The sequence below is a fragment of the Miniopterus schreibersii genome, assembly GCF_964146895.1.
Source record: "Miniopterus schreibersii genome assembly, chromosome: 16".
NCBI lineage: Eukaryota > Metazoa > Chordata > Mammalia > Chiroptera > Miniopteridae > Miniopterus > Miniopterus schreibersii.
Genome location: NC_138116.1, coordinates 44895612 through 44916651, shown reverse-complemented (window position 1 = coordinate 44916651; position 21040 = coordinate 44895612). Strand labels below are relative to the sequence as shown.

Below are 21040 nucleotides of genomic sequence, written 5' to 3'. Positions count from 1 at the left end.
GAAATTTCCCTTTGGGGCCAAGGCATGGAAGGCCTTGGTCAAGGTAAGTGGGTTGACCAAAGAGGGGTGACTGTGCTAGTGGGTTTTGAGATTCAGGTTCTCCAATTGGCTCCTGAAGACTGGAAGGCGCCCGGCCGGGCGTGGCTCAGCGGTTGAGCATTGACCTAGAATCCAGGAGATTGGGGTTCGATTCCCGGTCGGGGCACATGCCCAGTTTGCAGGGTAGGCAGCCGATCAATGACTCTCATCATTGATGTTTCTATCTCTCTCTCTCCCCCTCCTTTCCTCTCTCTGAAATTAATAAAGATATGTTTAAAAAAAAAAAAAAAAGACTGGAAGGCTGCGTGCAGCGAGGGTCAAGGGCCTGGGCTCATGGTAATGCACAGGAGCAAGGCTCAGGGTCTACCTCCTTGGTAGGCAGGCACTGGGGAGAGGGGCACTCTCCAAAGTAAGGATATGTGTGGGAGCAAGAGATGCATGTACCACGAACATACACTGCCCATTCCCCATGATCATAGGAAACAAGATCTCCTGCCTCACCAGGGACAACTACTCGCACTCACTTTGTACTATGTACTCCTAACTGGGGAGCTCACTACCCACCCACCCATTCATCTGAGTATTCTCTATCACCACCCATTAGTCTATCCTCTGTCCACCCACCCATCTTCCACCCATCCATGCACCACCATAATGTTTGCCAGACTCTTGTAAGCAGAACAAACTCACCATCTTCATTCATTACATTTGTAAGTTCACACTGTCATAAAACTATCCTTATGCTCAGCTAAAAAATGCCTTCTGGGAACTCTCCGCCAACTACCCTCGGCTTAGAGAACAGAGGTGGCTTCTCCCTCCCCTGACATCTTCCTGGTGCCCGGTGCACCCCAGGCAGAGGGGTTACAGCAGCACATTCATCGGCAGGAGGAGAAGCAGCAGCCTTGCCCTTCTCCTCCCACGCCCCCCAGAGCAGAGAAAGGTCTGTGCGCAAACAGCAAACAGGACACCGTGCGCAGAAGCCTTCAGGATGACCTGTCAAACAGGCACAGGTGTCAGGGCACACCTGGTCACTGGTCACGCTGCCCATAACCCTAGCTTTCCACCCACGACTGCCCTCCCTCAGCCCTCCGGCTGCCAGGGCTCAGGGTCACCTGCCCGGCTGCAGGTTGAGACTCGGACTGGCTCAGGATCACACACACCCAGTGTTGTACCAGGTCAGCATGCCATGCGACACCCCTCCAGGCCCTCACCTGACTTTCTGGTAACCCTGCAGCCAAGCACACCTTCTACCCTGCAGACCCAGCAGCTGAGGCCATGGAGCCGGCAGTCTTGGCACCCGGCCTCAGCAACCTCCCGCCTCTCCTGTCTGCACATGGTGGAATGCGGGCACGGAGAGGGTGTGGGCCCTGCAAGGCTGACTGACTACTAAAGGCTAGCTCACCCACGGGCCCCGGGATCCTTGGCTACCCCTGCACGAAGGACCATAGAAACAGAGAACAGACAGAGAGACAGAGAGAGAAAACACTCATCCCCATGCTCTTGAGGGCTGGGGTGACCCCACTGTCCAGCCCCCACTGGCACCTACTTACTCATCCCTGCCCGGCTGACACAAGCCCCCAAACCTAGGGCAGTGAGGCCCCATCACAGCCATCTGCCTAGAGTTCTCTGGGGCACCCACAGCCACCTGATAAAAGGGCCAAGGGCCCCTGGCAGACAGCAGGATTGGGCACCCTGGGCCTCAGTATTTGCCTCTGTATGACGGTGACAGTAACCCCTCCCGTGTCCCCATGCAAAGCTGCTGCCAGGCAGCTGTGCACACGCTGGTGAGCACCGGAAATGCCAGGCTCAGCCTCGGGGCTGTAGACAGTGGGAAGGAGGAGTGAGCCCATGTGACACTGGGACTGATGAAGCGTCGGGCACGTAGCACAGGGTCCAGAGGCCACAGTGAGGCTCGACTGAGATGTGTGTGATGGAAGAAATTCACCCGGGGGGGGGGGGGGGGCAGGGAGAGCATTCCAGAAAAAAATAGCTGGGCTGGTGGGGAAGCCTGCAACAGGCCTCCAGGTCTGCCATAAAGAGCCAGGAGAGCCTCCTTCATGGGCAGAGGAACAGAGGGGGAGCCCAGTTTCCTGCTCTTGCTGGGCCAGCTCCAGCTCCTCTACCAAGGGCGTCCCCAGGGAGCACCTCTCCAGCTCTCCCCACAAAGCGCTCCTGGTGCTCACTGGGTTTCTCAGCAGAGAAGCTGGGCCAGGCTCCTCCCAAGTTCTGTGCGGGTGCCCTCTGTACACACGGGCCACACCCTCTGCACACGCGGGCCACGGCAGGTAGGAATGTGTGGCTGGCCCTAGTCAGGTGACCTGTGATGTTCCAGTTCCTTCCTCCATGAAGTCAGGAAAGCACAGTCCATTCCACATGGGAAATTAATGAAGGCTCTGAGGCCAGGGTAACAGGCTTAAGTAATGAACAGGAGATAATTTCATTTAGAAACATTCTACACTGAGGGTGGGAGTGGAAACATTCATTTGTCTCCAGTTCTATTTTTAAAAGTTAAATTGAGCTTTTGGTCGGCAATGTGACTTCAGCACTCTGCTCCCCAGAGATCCTGGAACCAGGGTGGAGGCAGGGAGAGGGGCCACTGCCATTGTGTGCTGGCCACACACCAGGCACCGAGCTTGGCCTCTGGCTCTAGCCTCCTATAGCAGCTCCACTCCAGCTGCCAATGACCCTTCCAGATTCCACACTAACTAAGGCCCTTCCTACAAGGCAAACTCTCAAGTGCCCCCACAGCCTGCAGAGTTAAGACTGAGCCCACCCATGCCTCCTTCTCCGTCGGCCCAGAACTCCCTTCCACTGTAGGGCCAGCAGGCCTGCTAAGCTCCCTGGGTGAGCCCAGAGCCCATGCCCTGTGCAATACCCCCCACCCCCACCCCGAGTCAGGGCATTTCAGAGATGCAGTTAAGGTCTCCAGTCAGCTGACCCAACCTGCTGACCTGGAAGAAGCCGAGGGCCTCTGTGGGTGTCAAGGAGCAGCAGGCAGGCTCTGGGAGCAGAGGGCCTCAGTGCTGTAGACACAACGACTGGTCCTCCCACATCCCATTCTCCGGCCATGCTCACTGCACAGTCTGACTGTCCTCCTCTGCTCTCTGCCCCCATATGATGCATGGGCGCAAATACCCACCCTGACCAGCTGTGGTGACTATGGGGTGCTACGTGATGTCAGTGACTCCGGGCTCAGACAGGCACCTCTGGACAGTCACCTTGTCCAGACTCTGGGCTGAGAGCTGTGGGGTGCGAGCCCTTTGCTGGCTGTGCACAGGCCCTGCTAGCAGTCCCAACACACCCTCAGAGAGGCTCTCTCCAGCTCTCTGCCCTTCCTTAGCCTCATCACTCCTGTGGGGACCGCTCCTCTCTCCCAGCCCTGGAAGCGGTGCCAGGGACTCAGAAGGTGGCCCTGAGGCTGGCCTCACCAAGAAGCAGGCTCCCCGCCATCCTACTAGAGGGGCCTCGGCTCCCAGTCATGGGGTCCCTGCCATTGCAAGGGGGCCACTCCATGTGGCAGGGCGGGCAAAGAAGACCATTCCCTCTCCCTCTAGACTTCCTGCCCCGAGCTGTAAAACCTTGAACACATTGCTGCTTCTTGCCCAGCCTCAGCTTTTCCATCTGTACAATGGGACCCTTCTCTGCCTGAGACTGCAAATGTGGAAATGCTCCCTGGGGCATGAGAGCTGAGCCCCTGCCGCTCTGTGCAGTGAATACCCCTCTCTGGAGGATGTCTTCATGTCATTCAACCCAGAGCAGATGCCATGGGCCCCGCCAGGACCCCTTGAGATACCCATTCTGCCTGGAGCAAAGGAGTAAAGGGATAAGAGGCAGCCTGAAAGGCTGAGCAGCACAGCCTGGAGTCAAGGTCCGGAGGGGAAGGCTGGCCTTGGCAGGGCCTCCTGACCATGCTCCCTGACAGTGGGGAGGCACAAGCGTGTCCCTACAGGTGGCCTGGACACGCGTCTCTAGGTGTGTGTGAGGGGCCCAGCCAGCACCTATGACCTACCTGTGGTACCTACAGAAGCCCGCTTCCCATGTGCAAGCTGCCTTACCTCCCCTCCGTGCTGCAGGGAAGGGGCAGGGCCAGGGCCAGGGCAACGACCCGAGACTCAGCCCTGCGACGGCTCCCATGTGGGGGGCTGGGACTCTCGTGTGCCAGTTCTGTTTTTTTTAAAGCACCACATGGGCTATGTTCACTCCACTCATGGAACCCCAGGAGGTGAGAACCAGGCTCAGGGACAGGCAGTGCTGGACGAGGCCACATCTGACCACTGGCTCCAGCTCCTTCTCTGCACAGCCTCGTCCCCCCCAGGGCTCCCTGCCTTGCATCTGGGCAGCAGTGTCTGCTCCAGTGTCCCAAGGGTGGTGCCTCATCGTGCAGAACAAGCTCACCACCCTGGCTCTTCTCCGATGGCAGGGAGGTAGCACATCCCACGTGCTGAGGGGCTCAGTGACACCAGCTGGCTGACCCCAGCCCAGGTCTGGGTGAGGCCCTGCTCCCCAAGGGGCACCTGCCTCCTACCTGAACTTCCCGGAGGGGATTCCTATAGCGGCTCTGTCTACACGCTGGAGGCCAGGGATATGCAAGCCTGGGGCCACTCAGGCCTGTCCTCTGTGCCTGAGTCCCAGGCAGGTGGCACCATCCCTTCCCAAGGTCACAAGGACTCCTCTGCTGATAAGGGTCTAACAGCCCAGGAAGGGAAGGGGCGGCTTGCTGGGGCCTAAGGCCTCAGAGAGCCAAGTCCCCTGTGAATTCAGACACAATACTCCTACGTCCTGATGGACCCCAACACGCCCAGCAGTGGCCACCCGCACTCAGGTGTCCTGGGTGCTCACAGTGGGCAGGGTGGGCTTACCAGTGTGAGCGCAGGGCGTTCAGCAATAGGATGGCCCCGCCCAGCATGTAGCAGGCCAGGTAGGGGGAGCCTAAGGCTCTGCTCAGCTTTCGGGTTTTCTGTTCCCATCTTGCAACCTGAGTGGGGAAAGAGAAGAAAGCATGTGAGATGTGTGTTGGGAGGAGCCCAACTGGGGGAGATGAGAGCAGACCTCTGTGCTCCACGGCCCTGAGGCTCCAATTCTGAGGAGGGAGGACATGGGAGCAGCTCCCAGGGATGTCCAAGGTCTTTAGTCCCATCTGGGTGACACAGTCTTACAGGAAGCAACCTCTGCCACCAAACACACTCAAACACCTCCAGAAACAGAAGAGAGCTGGCAGCCCTGAGCAGCATCCTCCAGGCCTCAGCCCGTCACACACAGCTCCAGACACCCAGGCAGACTACAGATGCCCAGGCCAACGCAGAAGACAGGGAGGAGCTGCTAAAATGGGCGGAGGCTCTGCCAAAGGAAGCCCGGACGACCGGCAGGGAGCACAGGCCCAGCACCCCCAACCCAGCCTGAGTGGTGCTCTTGCAGTGTCCCCCACTGGGCAAGGCCGAGAAGGGGTGACCCACAGCCCCACCCCTGCTTCCCCAGCACCTCCGAGGCACAGGCCTTCAAGCTTCTAATTCTTATTTTATTTTTCAAACCAATTACAGCCACAGTCAACCTTCAACAGCCAGGGGGGAAGCAAAGTGAACAGACAGCTCTAAAGACTGCCCTCCTGTCTCTGCTGTCTCTCAGACCCCAGCTGCCCTGCACCCAGGTCCCAGCCACTGCACCAGGCACACTGGCAAAGAACAGGGAGAGCTGGGCAGGAGACCAGGTAGCTGCACTCTGATTAAGTGAGCAAGTCGCTGCCCGGGGCCCTGATGTGAGTATATTCACAGGCAGGGAGAATCTCAAGGGCCGGCCAGTGCTCTTTGTTTCTGGGGCGCTGCAGGACTGGGTCCTGGGGCTATCTCTCTCCACTGTGGCCTCTGCAGCGATTCTGCCTGTTGCCCTGCTCGGCTTCCCAAATGGACCTACCTTTGGGGGTGGGGGGCACTAATCAGTGGGGAGAGTGATTGGCAGCTCCACGCTCACCAATGATTTGGCCCCAGAGGCTTCCACGCCTGTCCTCAGATTTCCTGAGAAGTAACCCGTGGGCGGAGGAAGGGGGTGTTTCCAGGCTGAAGTTTACAGGAAGGAGCAGTGAGTGAGGTGGCTCCTGGGCCTCCCCCAGTCACAGCTCTGCTGTTGGCATGCTGCCCAATTCCCCCAAAGGTGAACGAGCTGTTTGCTCAGCTCCAGGCAGGTGGCCTCTGCTGACCCCAGGCATAGCCCCAGTACTCAGAGAGGAAGGGGCAAGGGCTCAAGGCCTGGTGGCCTACACGTGTCATGATGGGGCCAAGGGTCAGAGATTTCATACTCTGGCTTTTTTTTAAATTTTGAAATAAAATTTCAAAGTGGTGTTTAGTTGTGCAACCATCACCATGGTTTAATTCCAGAACACTTCCATCACCCCACATGGAAGCCCCATGCCCATTAGCTCCCTCTCCATCCCGCTCCCCAGCCTCTAATCTTCCCGCCCATCCTGGAAGTTTCATATAAACAGAATCACACATGGAACTTTGACTCTGGTTTCTTTTACTTAACATAATTTTTTTTGAGGTTCGTCCACGTTGTAGCAAGTATCAGTACTTCATTCTTTTTTATGACTGAATAATATTCTATTGTATTAAAATACTACATTTTATCCATTCGGCATGACATTTGGATTGTTTCCACCATTTTGCTGATACAAATAGTGCTGCTACTAGCATCCACGTACAAGTTTTGTTTTTTCAGTCCTTACCTGAGGATATTTTTTCCATTGCTTTTCAAAGAGAGGGAAGGGGGGGGGAGATCAACTGGTTGCCTCCCACACGCACCCCCACTGGGACGGGGGATGGAGCCTGCAACCCAGGTACATGCCCTTGACCGGAACTGAGCCCGGGACCCTCAGCCCGCGGGCTGACGCTCTATCCACTGCCCACACTGGCAGGGCCCGTGCACACGTTTTGTGTGGATGTGTTTTCCTTCCTCTTGGGTGTATCCTTAGGAGTGGAACTGCCAAACTGCTATTTATCGCGGCTGCACCATTTCACATCCCGGCAGCAGTGTGTACGCCTTCCAATTTCTCCATGTCCTTGCCAACACTTGCTATTTCCATTTTTTAAAATCGTAGCCTTTCTGGTGGGTGTAAAAGGCAGGTCATTGTGCCTTGCTTTGCATTTCCCCACTGACTCGAGGCCGCTGAGCACCTTTCCATGCACCACTAGCCATCTGTACATCTCTGAAGAAAAGTCTCTTCCAGTCTGTTGCCCATTTTTTAAATTGGGTTGATTCTCTTTTTTTCTAATCCTCTCCCAAGGAGTGAGGATATGTTTTCCATTGATTTTATTAGAGAGAGTGAAAGGGAGGGAGGGAGAGGAAGGAAAGAGAGAAGAAGAGAGAACCAACTGGTTGCCTCCTGCACGTGCCCCACCCGGGGGCGCGTGCAGACCTGCAAGCAGGCGCCCCGTGACGGAACGGAGGCCGAGACCCTCTGGCGTGGGGCTGGTGCTCTGACCGCTGGGCCGCGCAGCCAAGGCTGACTGTCTTTTTGTTCTTGAGCTGTACAAGTTATCTATACAGATTGTGGGTCTTTACCAGACATAGGATTTATAAATATTTTCTCCCATTCTGTGGGTGGTCTTTGCCTTTTCTTTATGTTGTTCTTTGATGAACAAAAGTTTTTTATTTTGATGGGCCACTTTGTTTCAACCCAACTCAGCCAGTCTTCCTCCAGGGCCTACTGGAGTGTGCTTGGCACTATGGCTAAGGCTCCAAAAATTAATAAACAGCCAGGTCTACCTTCAGGGAGCTCAGAGTCTACCAGGATAATACATGGAGCTGGGTTTTCTGTGTGCCTGTCCCTATGCCACACGAACTGGCCAAGCAGATTTGCATTAAATCAAGAGGGCACCTGGGAGGGTCAAACAGCAGGGCAGGTTGTGTGGGCTGGCAGGGTTCCTTCCGAAGGTCTCTGGAAGACACAGCCTCCCTCTGTAGCAGCTGGATCACAGAGTAAATTAGAGGTCCTTTCAGAGCGACTGCCCATTAGAAAAGAGGCAAGTACAACCACCAGTGAGTCCAAGAAGAAATAAAAAAACACCTTGAGACAAAGGAAAATGGAAATACAACACACCAAAATTCATGGGATGCAGCAAAAGCAGTTAGAAGAGTGAAGTGCAGCCCTGGCCGGTGTTGCTCAGTGGTTAGAGCGTCGGGCCCCCTGCGCCTCGAAGGGTCGAGGGTTCTTCCCGGTCAAGGGCACATACGTGGGTTACAGGTTCCTTCCCAGGCCTGGTCGGGGCGTGTGTGGGAGGGAACCAATTGATGTGTCTCTCACAGTGAGGTTTCCTTCCCTCCCTGCCTCCCTCTCTCTAAAAATCAATGGAAAAAACACCTCAGGTGTGGATTACCGAAGAAGTAGAGAGAAGCCCACAGCAGTATAGGCCACCTCGAGAAACAAGAAAAACCTCAAATAAACAACCTAACTTTTCACCTCAAGGAACTAGAAAAAGAAGAGCAAATAAAGTCCAAAGTTAGTAGAAGGAAGGAATTAACAAGGTCAGAACAAAAATAAATGAAACAGAGACTAAAAAGACAATAGAAAAGATCAATGAAACTAGTAATTGGTTTTTGAAAAGGTACACAAAATTGACAAGCCTTTAGGTAGACTCACCAAGAAAAAAGAGGGTTCAGATAAACAAAATCAGGAATAAAAGAAGAGCTGTTATAAACGATGCCACGGGAATACAAAGGGTCGCAAGAGACTGCTGTGAAATAGTGGCCTACAACTGGATAACCCAGAAAAAATGGACACGTTCCAAGACACAGGCTGACTACCAAAACAGTCGTGAAGAAACAGAAAACCTGAACACACCAAGCACTAGTGAGGAGACTGGGTCGGTCGTCGAAAACCTCCCAACAAACAAAAGTCCAGGACTAGACGGCTTCACTGATAAATTCTACCAGACATTTAAAGAAGAATTAACACCAATCTTTCTAAAAACTCTTCCCAAAAAATAGAAAAAAGGGAACACTTCCAAGCTAATCTTATATTAGCCCGCCGCCAAAGCCAGACAAGGGCAGCAGACGAAAAGAAAATCACAGGCCAATATCCCCGACGAGCACAGAGGCAAAAGTCCTGAACAAAGCACTAGCAAACCACATTCAACAACACACTAAATAAAGAAAATGTGGTGTGTGCATATGTGTGTGTGTGTACACATATACAATGGAATATTATTCGTCCATTAAAAAAAAGAATTTGGGACCATGTGGATGAAACCTGAGGGCATTATGCTAAGTGAAATAATTTAGACATAGAAAGACAAATACCTGTGATTTCACTTATATGTGGAACCTGAAAACAACAAAAACAAGCTCACAGACACAGAGAACAGACTGGTGGTGCCAGAGGCAGGGGGTCGGGATGGGCACAATGGGTGACGGGCTCAAAAGGTACAAACTTCCAGTTACAAGTGACAGACAAGTCTGGGGGATGTAACGTTCAGCATGGGGACTACAGTTAATAACACTGTATTGAATATTTCAATGTTGCTAAAAGAATAAATCTTAAAAGTTCTCATCATAAGAAAATAATTCTGTAACTACGTATGTGACCAATGTTAACTAGATTTATTGTGATCATTTTGCAATGTACAGAAATACTGAATCATTATGTTGTGCACCTGAACTATAATGCTGTATGTCAATTATACTTCAGTAACAAATTAATTTTAAAAACCCAACAAATTATAAGGATTATAAACCCAGGTCTAGTGGGATTTATCCCAGGGATGCAAATCCACAATGTGCTAACCCACATTCATAAAATGAAGGGTAAAAATCATATAACTACCTCCACAGATGCTTTTGCATTTGACAAAATTCAACATTTATGATAAAAATCTCAACAAAGTGGGTACAGAGAAAATAAAGCCCATATATGACAAATCCACAGCTAGCATCACACTCAGGGGTGAAAAGCCCAAAGCTTTTCCTCCACGACCAGGAACAGGACAGGGGTGCCCCTCTCACCACGTGTTCAACACAGCACTGGGCGTCCCGGCCAGAGCACTCGGGCAAGAGAAAGAAATAAAAGCCACCCAATCAGAAAGGAAGGAGAAAAACTCTCACTATTTGCAGATGACAAGATGTTATACATAGAAAACCCTAAAGACTCCATCCCCCCAAAATCTGTTAGAATTAATAAACAAATTCAGTAAACTTGAAGGACACAATATCAACATACAAAAGTGGGGTGCATTCCTACACACTAACAACGACTGTCAGAAAGAGAGATGAAGAAAACATGCCCATTCACAACTGCATCAAAAGGAATAAATGCCTAGGAGTGAACTCAACCAAGGAGGTGAAAGACCTGCACACAGAAAACTGTAAGACACCGATGAAAGAAACTGAAGATGCAAATAGATGGGAAGCTATTCTGTGCTCATGGATTAGAATATTGTTAAAATGTCCACACTACACAAAGCACTCTACAGATTCAATGCAATTCTGATCAAAATTTCAATGGCATTTTTCACAAAAATAGAACAAACAGTCCTAAAAATCATATGGAACCACGTAAGACTCTAATAGCGACTGCAAACGTGAGACAGAACAGAGCCGGAGGCATCCTACCCGACTGCAAGCTACATTCCAAGCAGTTTGGTATTGGTTAAAATCAGACACAGATAATGGAGCCACCGACGCAGCCGTTCTCCTGGTCAGATGGCATGGTCCCCGCCCCACCAGACACGCCCAGCGCTCTCTCTGCCTCTGCCCTCCTGCTCGTGCCTCCAGCTCGCCTTGCCTGCGGAGGGCCCCACCGTGACTACAGGATTCCACCCACTGCCCACGCTAGCTGCCCCAGAGCCCCGCAGCCACACCAGAGCCTCCTCACTCCTCTCAACTCCCGCCACGCCTGCTGGAGGAGCTACGGTTCAGACACCACCACACCTCTGCACTTAGTGCTGTGTCCAACACAGGGCTGCTCCGAGAGGAGGAGCCGGGGGACCCTTGTCCACAGGAATGAACGAATGAATGCTTGACATACAACAGCTCAGGCCCCCCACGGAACATGACTGGTGAGAACTTCTCTGACCTCTGCTCTGTGTCCACCCACCCTGCAGGTGGCCCCATTTAAAGTGAGCAAGAGCTCAGAGGGGCCAGGGGAGGTGGAGAGCTCCCGGAAGAGGGGAGGGGTCCAAAGGCCCTTGGGGAAAGGCATGGTGTGAGGCAGAGCCAGAGCGGGGCGTAAGTGTTGGCCCGCTCATACCTGCCCCGCCCGATACACAGCCCGGCCCTGGCCTTCCAGGTCCTTCGTGAGGCCTGCTCCAATCTGGCTAGAGTGCCCTCTCAGTACCCAGAGCCCTACACCTGCTCTGGGCACCCCTCTGAGAACAAAGAACCAGCAGCACAGGGCAGTGTCCAGTAGCCCCACAGCTGAACTGCCCCCCATCATTGCCCACAACTTCACTTAGCTGGCACTGGCTCACTCAACACCCTCCACCAGCTTATTGATAAATGATCAGTTTTGAGGCGCACCCAACACTTCCCCTTGCAGTGAATTCACACCTGGACCTGACTGCCTGTGAGAGGGTCCCCAGGGTCCAAAGTCAACCCAGACAATGGGGGAGATCCCAGCACAGCAGCATGACCTGTGACCTCATGTTGTACCCGAGGAAATGGAATGAAAATGATAATACAACATATCAAAATATGCTAAAGCAGTGCTATGGGATTTCTATCCCTGGGCACCAACCTACATTAGGAAAGGAGGGAAGGTCTTGAGTGAGTGTCTCGGCTTCCACCGTAAGACCGAAGAGAAAATGAAACCCATGTAAGTACAAGAAAGTCTGGAGTGGAACCTGTGGAGTAGAAAACAGAAAAGCAATAGGACAAAATCAATGACACCAAGAGCCGTTTCCCTGGATAATATTTCTAAAAAATATTGATTAAGAAAAAGAAAAGACACAAATTCTCAATATCAAGAATGAAAGAAATCACTACAAAGTCTGTGGGCTTAGGGGGTAATGGGGAACATGCAAACGTCACAGCCATAAATCCAACACCTAGTCCAGGCCCAGGAGCTCCACTGGCCAGTTCCACCCAGCACCTCAGGAAGAAATACCACCTGCTCAACGCACTGAAGGTCCTAGAGAGCTCGATAAGGTGATCTCCTGTGGGGAAGGTTTGATGGAATCTGAGATATGGGCAAGGCTGGTGCACTGAAAACAGGCATTGCTGAGCAAATGTGAGACCTAAACGAATGAACAGGTTCACAGGGCTCTCGGGCCTGACACTCCCAAGAGACAGCCCCCAACTTACAACGGACTAAGTGGTGCACATTCCGTGGAAACTGCGCCCAGGCTTCTGGGTTTGGGTCGGTTTCCGGGCTAGCAATGTGCACGCGATGCCCTTGGGCTGCTGGGCAGCAGCGAGCGGCGGCTCGTCAGGCACACACACTGCAGCGCAGGATTAAATCCGTTCTCGATTTAGGATATTGTCAGCTTATGATGGGTTCACTGAGACGTAACCTATCATCTGTCAAGGAGCATCTGCATTAGGAAGATGTCAGGTCTCCCCTGGTTGGTCTACAGACTGAACACTATCCAATTAAAATCCCCACAGGCCTTTTGTTGCAAATTGACAACCTGATTCTAAAATTCATATGGAAATGCAAAGAACTTAGAATAAAACAACTCTGAGAAAGAACAAATTTGGACTAATGCAGCCAGATGTCAAACTGTATTACAAAGCAACAGTAATCAAGACGGGGCAGCACTGGTGTAAAGATGGGCATGGAGATCACTGGGCCAGAACAGCAAGCCCAGAAATAAACCTGCGGACAGAAGGCCGACTGATTTGTGACAAACTAAGACAGTTTTTCAACAAATGTCACTGGACATCATATGCAAAAGCAGTGGCTTCAGTCCATTACTCGGACCATATACAAAAATGAACTCAAATGGATCATAAATTTAAATACAAACCCTAAAGCTATAAAACTTTTAGATGAAAACATACTAGAAAATCTTTATGACCCTGAGTTCTTAGGTATACTGATTTCTTAGGTATAGCATAAAAAACATCATTCATAAAAGAAAAAAATCGATAAATGTCTGGCTGAATAACTGGAGGGGCTGTGGGTCCTGCGATTCTCTCCCCCCACGTGACCGTGGCCTCTGGACGAAGCTCCTCCTCCAGAGCGAGGGCGGCTGTGAGGCAGCAACCACGGCTCGGCCGGCAGCCAATGCGCGCACAGCGGCTTCCACACCGAGGGACGCACAGCCAAGGGTGCACAGGGAGCAGACAGACGCTGGCCACGCATGGAGGACTGCACCAACCGGCCCCAGCCCCGACGCAGGACAGCCGCCGCCCCTCAGCACCTTCTCGGCCTCTCTTCACCCTCAGCCTCCCCCACAGCTGGGCCGGGGCGGGTGAGGACCCACGATGTGCGCTGCCACGGCCCAGCTGCCCCAGCTGGGAGGCTGAGAGAGGATGACAAACCCGACTCATCTTCGGGGCCCTCTCCCCCTAACCAGACCCTGGGCCTGTCCAACCACATAAGCCAAGTCCAAAGGCCTCCTCCACCCACCCGGGATTACCTGGAGCCAGCATCCGTGGTCCCAAAGCACACCAGGCAGCCTCCACATCTTTCCCCCTGGGGCAGGGGGCCTGGGGAGTCTTGTCACCCTCTGTCAAGAGCCTGCACTCCATCGGCACCTCCTGCTCAAGGCTGGGAGCATGGGGGGAAGAACAGATTGGGAAGGGCGAGTTTACCAGAAAGTGGCTCCTGTGGGTTTAGGCAGGGACATCATGGCATGGAGCGGCCCTCTCCTGACAAGGCCTCTTCCACCTGGGGCACCTGGGTGCCGCTTGTCAGCACGCCCCCTGCACTGGCTGGGGGAGCACAGAAGGGGGTCCAGCCCAGCGGGAGATGCGGGCTCATCGGGCGGGATTAGCTCTTCTTCCAAGCTGCTCTCATTCACGGTGCTGAGGGTCTCTATGGCCCACAGCCCAGACCTGTGGGAAACCTGCCCCCAGCCTGAGCCAGGGTCCAGGCGGTCTGAGCGGGCAGGCAAGACTGCTCAGCGCCCTTCAGGTCAGGGAGCAGACCAGGGCGGACTGGAAGAGATTCAGGCTGGACAATGGCCACACCTTTGGCTCCTTTTCCTGTATCCACCTGAGACTCAAACCACAGTCTCTAACCCCATTTACAAAGACAACCACGTCCCGGGTGCTGGGCCAATGCTGCCCTGGGAAGAAGGAAGGAACAATACCGAAACTAACAACCCGATTCAAAATGGGCAATGGGCCTTTAGACACTTCCGCAAAGGAGATATATGAATAGCCAGTGAGCACATGAAAAGGCGCTCAGCATCACTAATCATCAGGGAAACGCAAATCAAAACCATAACAAGAAACCACCTCACACCCATTAGGATGGTTATTATAAAAGAAACAAAAACAAAAAAAACAGAAAACAAGTGCTGGCGGGGATGTAGAGAAATGGGAACCGTGTGCACTGATGGTGGGATTGTAAAACGGCACAACCGCTGAAGAACACAGTATGGAAGTTTCACAAAAAATTAAAAATAGAACTACCATAGGATCCAACAATCCCACTGCTGGGTATTTACCCAACAGAATTAAAAACAAGGTCTCAAAGGGGTATCTGTACACCCATAGCAGCACTATTCCTAACAGCTAAAACACGGAAATAACCCAAGTATCCACCAATGAAACAATGCATAAACAAAATGTGGTCCGTACATGCAATGGAATATCATCCAGCCATAAAAAAGGAAACTGACACATGCTCCAATGTGGGTAAATCTTGAGGACATCATGCCAAGTAAAATTAGCCAGTTGCAAAAGGACAAACACTGTATGAGTCCACTTGTATGAGGTACCTAGAGTTGTCAAATTCAGAGACAGGAAGTAGAATGGTGGTTGCCACAGGTCAGGGGAGAGGGAATGGAAAGTTGTTGTTCAGTGGGTAGTTTCGGTTTTACGAGATGAAAGGAGTTCTAGAGATGGTAGCACAAGGAGGTAGATGTATCAACGCCACTGAACTGTACACTTAAAATGTATTCAAAATTTTTTAAGGAAGACAAGCAAGTCCGTGGGGCCAGCTCCAAGCAGAGCCTTACAGCCACCTGCCCTGCCCCACAAGACCCCGCCCTGCGCTCTGCCTTCCCCTCGCCCTGCCGCCACCACCAAGAGGGCAGGCCCGCCCCCACAGGGAGACCATGGCCGCAGGAGGTGGGCTCCTCAAAGGACACAGCCCCCCGACAGGCCTGCCCCCCATACCCAACCCCTCTTGGGGGCCACAAACCCGTCCCAGCAGCCTACAGCATCCTCTCCTGCATCGGCCCTGCACAGAACTGCTGTCCATATACCCAGCTATCAATCACTCACGCTGTCTCCTGGCCACCTCGCCAGTCCCTGCTATTTGTCTTCCGGGGGTAAGTAGGAGGAAAGATAAGACGGGGCAGGAGAAGGAAAGGAAAGCCCTGGACCATTCTTGGCTCAGGGCCCAGAGGCTCTGCCCGGCAGGGAGGCACAGTCCAGGGAGCAGAGAAAGCCTGGCTTCAAGTCTTGGCTCTGCAGGACCATGGATGAGGCACTCACCACACTGAGTCTCAGGAGGGCACTTGGGATGTGGTGGGGCCTGGTGCAGGTCCTTCATCACAGAACGTTTGGTCACACAGATGTGACCCTGTCCTGGCGTCCAACCTACTGCCTCAGGGAGGGTCCGGACAGAGGCCAGGGAGCTCTCAGCTGGCAAATGCTCTCAGAAGGGGACAGCGTGGCTGCAAGGACCCAAAGTGTGGCCCACCCTGTCTGACCTGGTCTCCCTGTTCCTGCAATAGGGACCAGCGAGGGCCTGGGTCCCATGATGGTATGGGGGGGATACTAAAGGGATGCCTTGGGTCTCTACCTTGACAGGAAGCACAGAAGCCACCCAGTTAGTGGTAAGAAAGCCCCTGGGACTCTGTCACTCAACAAGCCTGTGGCTTCCCACACGAAGAAGATGCCAGCTGGTCTGGGAGCCCCAAGTGGTAAGCAGACCAAATACCTATTTTTAAATTTTTTATTTGTCAATTACAGTTGACATTCAATATTATTTTGTGTTAGTTTCATATATACAGCATAGTGGTTAGACAATCATGTTACAAACTGTCCCCGTTATTACCAGCACCCACCTGGCACCATGCATAGTTATCACACTATTATTGCCTATTTTTCCTGTGCTGTACATTACACCCCCGTGACTACTCTGTAACTACCAGTCTACTTCTCAATCCCTTCACCTTTCTCGCCTAGGTCCCCAACCCCCTCCATCTGGCAACCACCAGGCTGTTCTCTGTACCTATGAGTCTGTTTCTGTTTTGTTTATTTTTCTTCTTTAGATTCTACATATAAGTGAAGTCATATGGTATTTCTCTTTCTCTGTCTTATTTCACTTAGTAAATGTTAAGATTTCATTTTTTATGGTTGAGTAATATTCCCTTGTATCACTCAAGGCTGGGGAGAAAAGGGAACCCTCATGCGCTGCTGGAGGGAGTGCAGACGGGTGCAGCCACTGTGGAAAAGAACATGGAAGTTCCTCAAAAAATTAAAAATGGAGCTGCCTGATGACCCAGCAATTCCACTTCTGGGTATTTATCCGAAGAAACCCAAAACACTAATTTGTAAAGATATATGCACCCCTATGTTCATACCGGTGTTATTTATAATAGCCAAGCTATGGAAGCAACCCAAGTGCTCATCAGTAGATGAGTGAGTAAAGAAGATGCGGTCTATTTTAAAATTTTACTTAATACACTAAAGGGGACAGGAGAGGCCACTGCTTTGTGAGATCTGCTCTGAGACACAGTGTGCAGGCTTTCCTACCGTACTTAGGATGCCTGATTTGCACTCAGCTTTTCAAGAGGTGTTTTTTTATAAATGAAACAAGGCCCACCTGTACAAAGCCACTGGAAAAATAGAGTGAGTGGCTCTCCAACTATTAACCAAATATAGTACAAACCTAGTCTGCCTCCCATGGTCAGTATTTACATGGACTTTGGCCTGCCTCAGAAAGGAAATTTGGAAGGACTGGTGCTCAGTTAGAGTGGTTGTCTGGGTGCACAGGGTTTCAATAACCTATCAGAGGTGAGGCCAGGTGTGAAGGCCACATCAACACCAACATCGTCATGGCATTAGCACCTACGGCCAGCCAGCTCCTTCATTTTCTATTTTTTTGCGGGGGGAAAAAAGGTTTATTTTAGAAAGGGAGACTTAAAAATTTTTTTGGATCAGACTTACATAGATTAAAAATAAAATTCACATAAAATAGAAACATACTCTTTTTAATGTAGAGTTCTATGGGTTTTGACAAACATATATGGCCTCATAGCCACCACCAATTGAGACAGAGGACACTCCCATTTCCCTGAAAAGCCCCTTGCTCTTTGCAGCCAGGCCCTGCACCCCCGGACGACCCCTGCCCTGTGTTCTGCCCTCAGCATGAGCTGCTCCTGGCATGTCCCAGGTGGAATTACGCAGTCAGCAGCCCCTGTGGCTGGGCCCCTGGGTTTATCCTCGCCTGGCTGAGGGCCACTCGGTTGCCTCGGGGCTGCTATGGTAAATAAAGCTATTGCAGACAGCTGCTTTCAGGGCTGTGCGCACTGTGTCTGCTTTCATCAGGGTCCCCTGAGGCTGCCCGAGCTGGAGGGTGAGTGTCCTGCACTGTCTCAGAGGGCTGAGGTCTCTGACGCAGCCCTCAGGACACTGGCCTGTCGGCTCCCAGGCTCTCAACCATCCTTGGGTGACACTTTCTGCCAGGGTTCCTTGCCCCCCCCCCCACTGCTATGTGAGCCCCCCTGAGAGTGGGCAGGAAAGACTGATCAGGCAGGCAGGGAGCCCACATGACCAACACCTCCGACACTCAGGAAAGCACTGCCCACACTCCACAGCCCCAGGCCTGGGAGCGGGTGAGGGACACGCATCTCAATGCTGGAGCACCAGCCAGGACGAGGAGCACTGAGCTGGGGGGCAGAGGGGCAGATACACCCCTTCGTGGAGAAAAGAATCTGAGCTGAGGCTTGAAAGCAACAGAGGAGTCCCAGGGGCCAACAGGTGGCAGAGGGCATAGAGGGCGCTGGTGGGTAGCCTGCGGGAGGGTGGGGAAGGGAACAGAGAGGGGCCTGAGCCCCTCAGCCAGAGGCGTCTTTCTGCCCCAGCTCCTCAGCTCCTCAGCCCTTGGCCCAGGCTGCCCACTCTCTGGGACGCAGGGACAGCACAGCCCTCCGCAGCTCTCCAGGGGGTGGGGCTGCCTCCTGCCCACCCGCCGAGCAGTGAAGGCAGCTGCCTGCCTGCCTGCAGGCTGCCCCGGGATGACCAGGCCACAGCAGCAGCAGGGGGGTGAGCATTCCTCTCTCAGGGCCTGGCCCCCAGCTTCAGTAAGCAGCACAGTAGTGGCTGCTGGAGGCCAGTCAGTAGCCTTGAAAAGCAGGAGCTAGCCCACAGTTCTGGAGGGATCCAGAGTAAATATTTCCATGCCCATTTCCCAGGTGGGGGCTCAGGTTCAGAGAGGGGACATGACCTGCCCAAGAGCAAAGTGACAGGACCGGGGCTGTGCCAGGGTGCCAGCTCTGTCTCCAGCTGCAGGAGGCTTCCTTATGAGCCCCGGCCCAGGAGAATGGCTGCCAGCAGGGCTCCACGGCCACCCCGAGGGCAGAGATCTCCTGCTTTCCCTTAAGGCAATCACTGTGCTAAGGAACCGAGCTCGCTCACAGGGACATAGGATGGGCTCTGTGGGTGGGAGTGACACAGCCAGTAGATCCTAGCTGGGGACAGGGACCCCGCTCAGGTGACCCCAGATGGCCCTGGATTACCTCTCAGCCTCCCCCCAGCGCTGCCTCCAACGACCCGGCCTGGGGTCCTGCAGGGCTGGGCGGGCCTATACTCAGGGACCACTGGCCTCCGGAGAGCAGGCTGAACCAAGCAGTCAGCTGAGGGGCGGTGCTTCATGGAAGGAGGACAGAGCCTGTCTGACCCCTGAGCCGTAATAGCACTGATTCTGGCACTGACGTCCCTTGCATTCCTGAGGCTCTTTCGCTTCCGTCATCTGTCCGACCCCCTGTCCAGACCTGTGCGGTGGCAGGGGTGGTGTGAGCCAGGCTGGGCCGGGCAGGCTGTGCGCTCTCCCCACTGCCCCGCATGCAGTCGACAGGGGCCGGGCCCAGGCCACCGGGGCCTCTGTAGAACAGGGGCCACACTTCCTCCCTCAGAGACGCTGCCCCATCTTGCTCATCCTGATGCCGGAGGGGTTTGGGGGTACACTCCTGCTCCTCTCCCACTGCGCGGCCCCAGGTGGCAGCACGTGCACCACGTGGGAGCCCGTCAGAGGTGCCGCCCTGCAGCCTGCATTCTCACCAGACGCAGGACCATCGAGAAGGGCTGTGCGCTCTGCTCTGCAGCATCCTGAGGCCCGCACACCCCACCATCTCCCGAGGATCCCCAGCGTGGCTCTGTGTCCCGTCAGTATCCTGCTTCAGTCTCCTTTGCTTTCCTCAGGCGTGTGCGGGGGGGGGGGGCATTGTTTCCACTGTGCAGATGAGCCCACCGCAAGTCACGCAGGGTCAGGACCACGACCGTCCTGTGGCTCCAGCAGGCTGTGGCGCTGCGAAGGGCCACCCCAGACACGCTGCCTCTGGGAGTGGCTGCCCTCTGAAGCAGTCACTGAGGGCTGCAGCGTCCTTTCCAGAAACATCTCAAGACTGGCTTGTGAGGCGCAGGGCAGAGTCCAGCCACGCGTTTTCCAAAACTGCCTGACCCTGCCCATGACTGGCTAGACGTGACCCTAGTGACTGTTGGTTACTTATAACACGAAGCTCTGCCACCACAGAGGAGAAAGCTCCAAGCTCAAGCTCCCTGCTTTGAGGAATCGCAGTAAAAGCCTTGCTAGGAGATGGCTCAATGCCCCTCGTAGGAACAGCCTAGAGGCCAGCATGGCCGGTCAGGAAAGCCTAGCACCTACTGTGCAGCCCACTGCCCAGGGACTGTCTCAGAGTCCTGACTGCCACCATGAGGAAAGCACTTCATTTCACACAGGAGGGCACAGAGAGGCTAAGTGGCTTGCCCAAAGCCACACAGCTGAGAAGCAGGAAAGCCCAGCCTGTGTTTCTAACCACTAAGCTCGGGGCCCACCCTCCTTCTGGCCGATTCAATGGGACAGAGAACACGGGGGAAGGGGGATGCTCTCTAACACCCCCACCCACTCCAACATCCTGCAGTTCCAACAACAGCAGCAAATGGGCCGCTTCCCCCACGTCCTGGCCAGGAGACCTGGGTCCCAAGCACACTTTCCCACCAGACTAGGAACTTTATCCATGTGAAAAATTGGGGCAGAAACACAGGCAGTGTGAGCCACCACACTGCACCATCCAGTGTTTCCACTCAGAGGGAGGGGAAAGGCTGAATCCAGGAGGCGGGAGTACATGCCCGTGAGGTCCTGAGGACACCTGCCTTGGGCCAGACCCTCATCAACTCCACAGGACATCTCCCATGCCAAGGCCACTCGGAGTCCTCAGATCTCCACAGGGAAGCCACAGTGGGACTGTCTGGCCTGCGAGACCCCAGTACCTTGCCAGGACACACCCTTTTAAAGTCTGACCTCTCCCGGGCGAGTCAGGCACCAGTGGGCACCTCAGAGATATGGGTCCTGTGATGTCACCATGCAGGCCACAGAGCCTGCCATTCGTTTTGCAGCACTGAGCGCTCACCCACCCACACGAGCAACCCTTGAAAGGTCAGACACACACAAGCCACCAGCACAAAGCCTCGCACCGTCCAGGTGCCCCAGCTCACCTCACACCCGGGTTTGCCCTAGCAGGAACCCGAGAGGCACGGCACCACCCACCTCCAGCACATTTGTTCCTGCCGCCTGGAGAAGCTGCCCCCTGCCTTCTGTCTGTCAGCATCGCACCTGGCTGGCACCCACGCCCAGACCCTCCTCTGTGAGCCCATCCCCGGAGGGTCCAGGCCCCAG

General features: G+C 53.7%; 1 protein-coding gene across 4 annotated transcripts in view; it reads right to left on the bottom strand.

The window, feature by feature from the left end:
* PEMT (phosphatidylethanolamine N-methyltransferase) overlaps positions 1-21040 on the bottom strand; it is a 65222-nt gene that overhangs the window by 6280 nt on the left and 37902 nt on the right. For all 4 annotated transcript variants that reach the window (XM_081161034.1, XM_081161033.1, XM_081161036.1 and 1 more), the window contains exon 3: positions 4899-5014. In XM_081161034.1, the coding sequence (XP_081017160.1) occupies positions 4899-5014 (116 nt within the window). The remainder of the gene's footprint in view (positions 1-4898; positions 5015-21040) is intronic.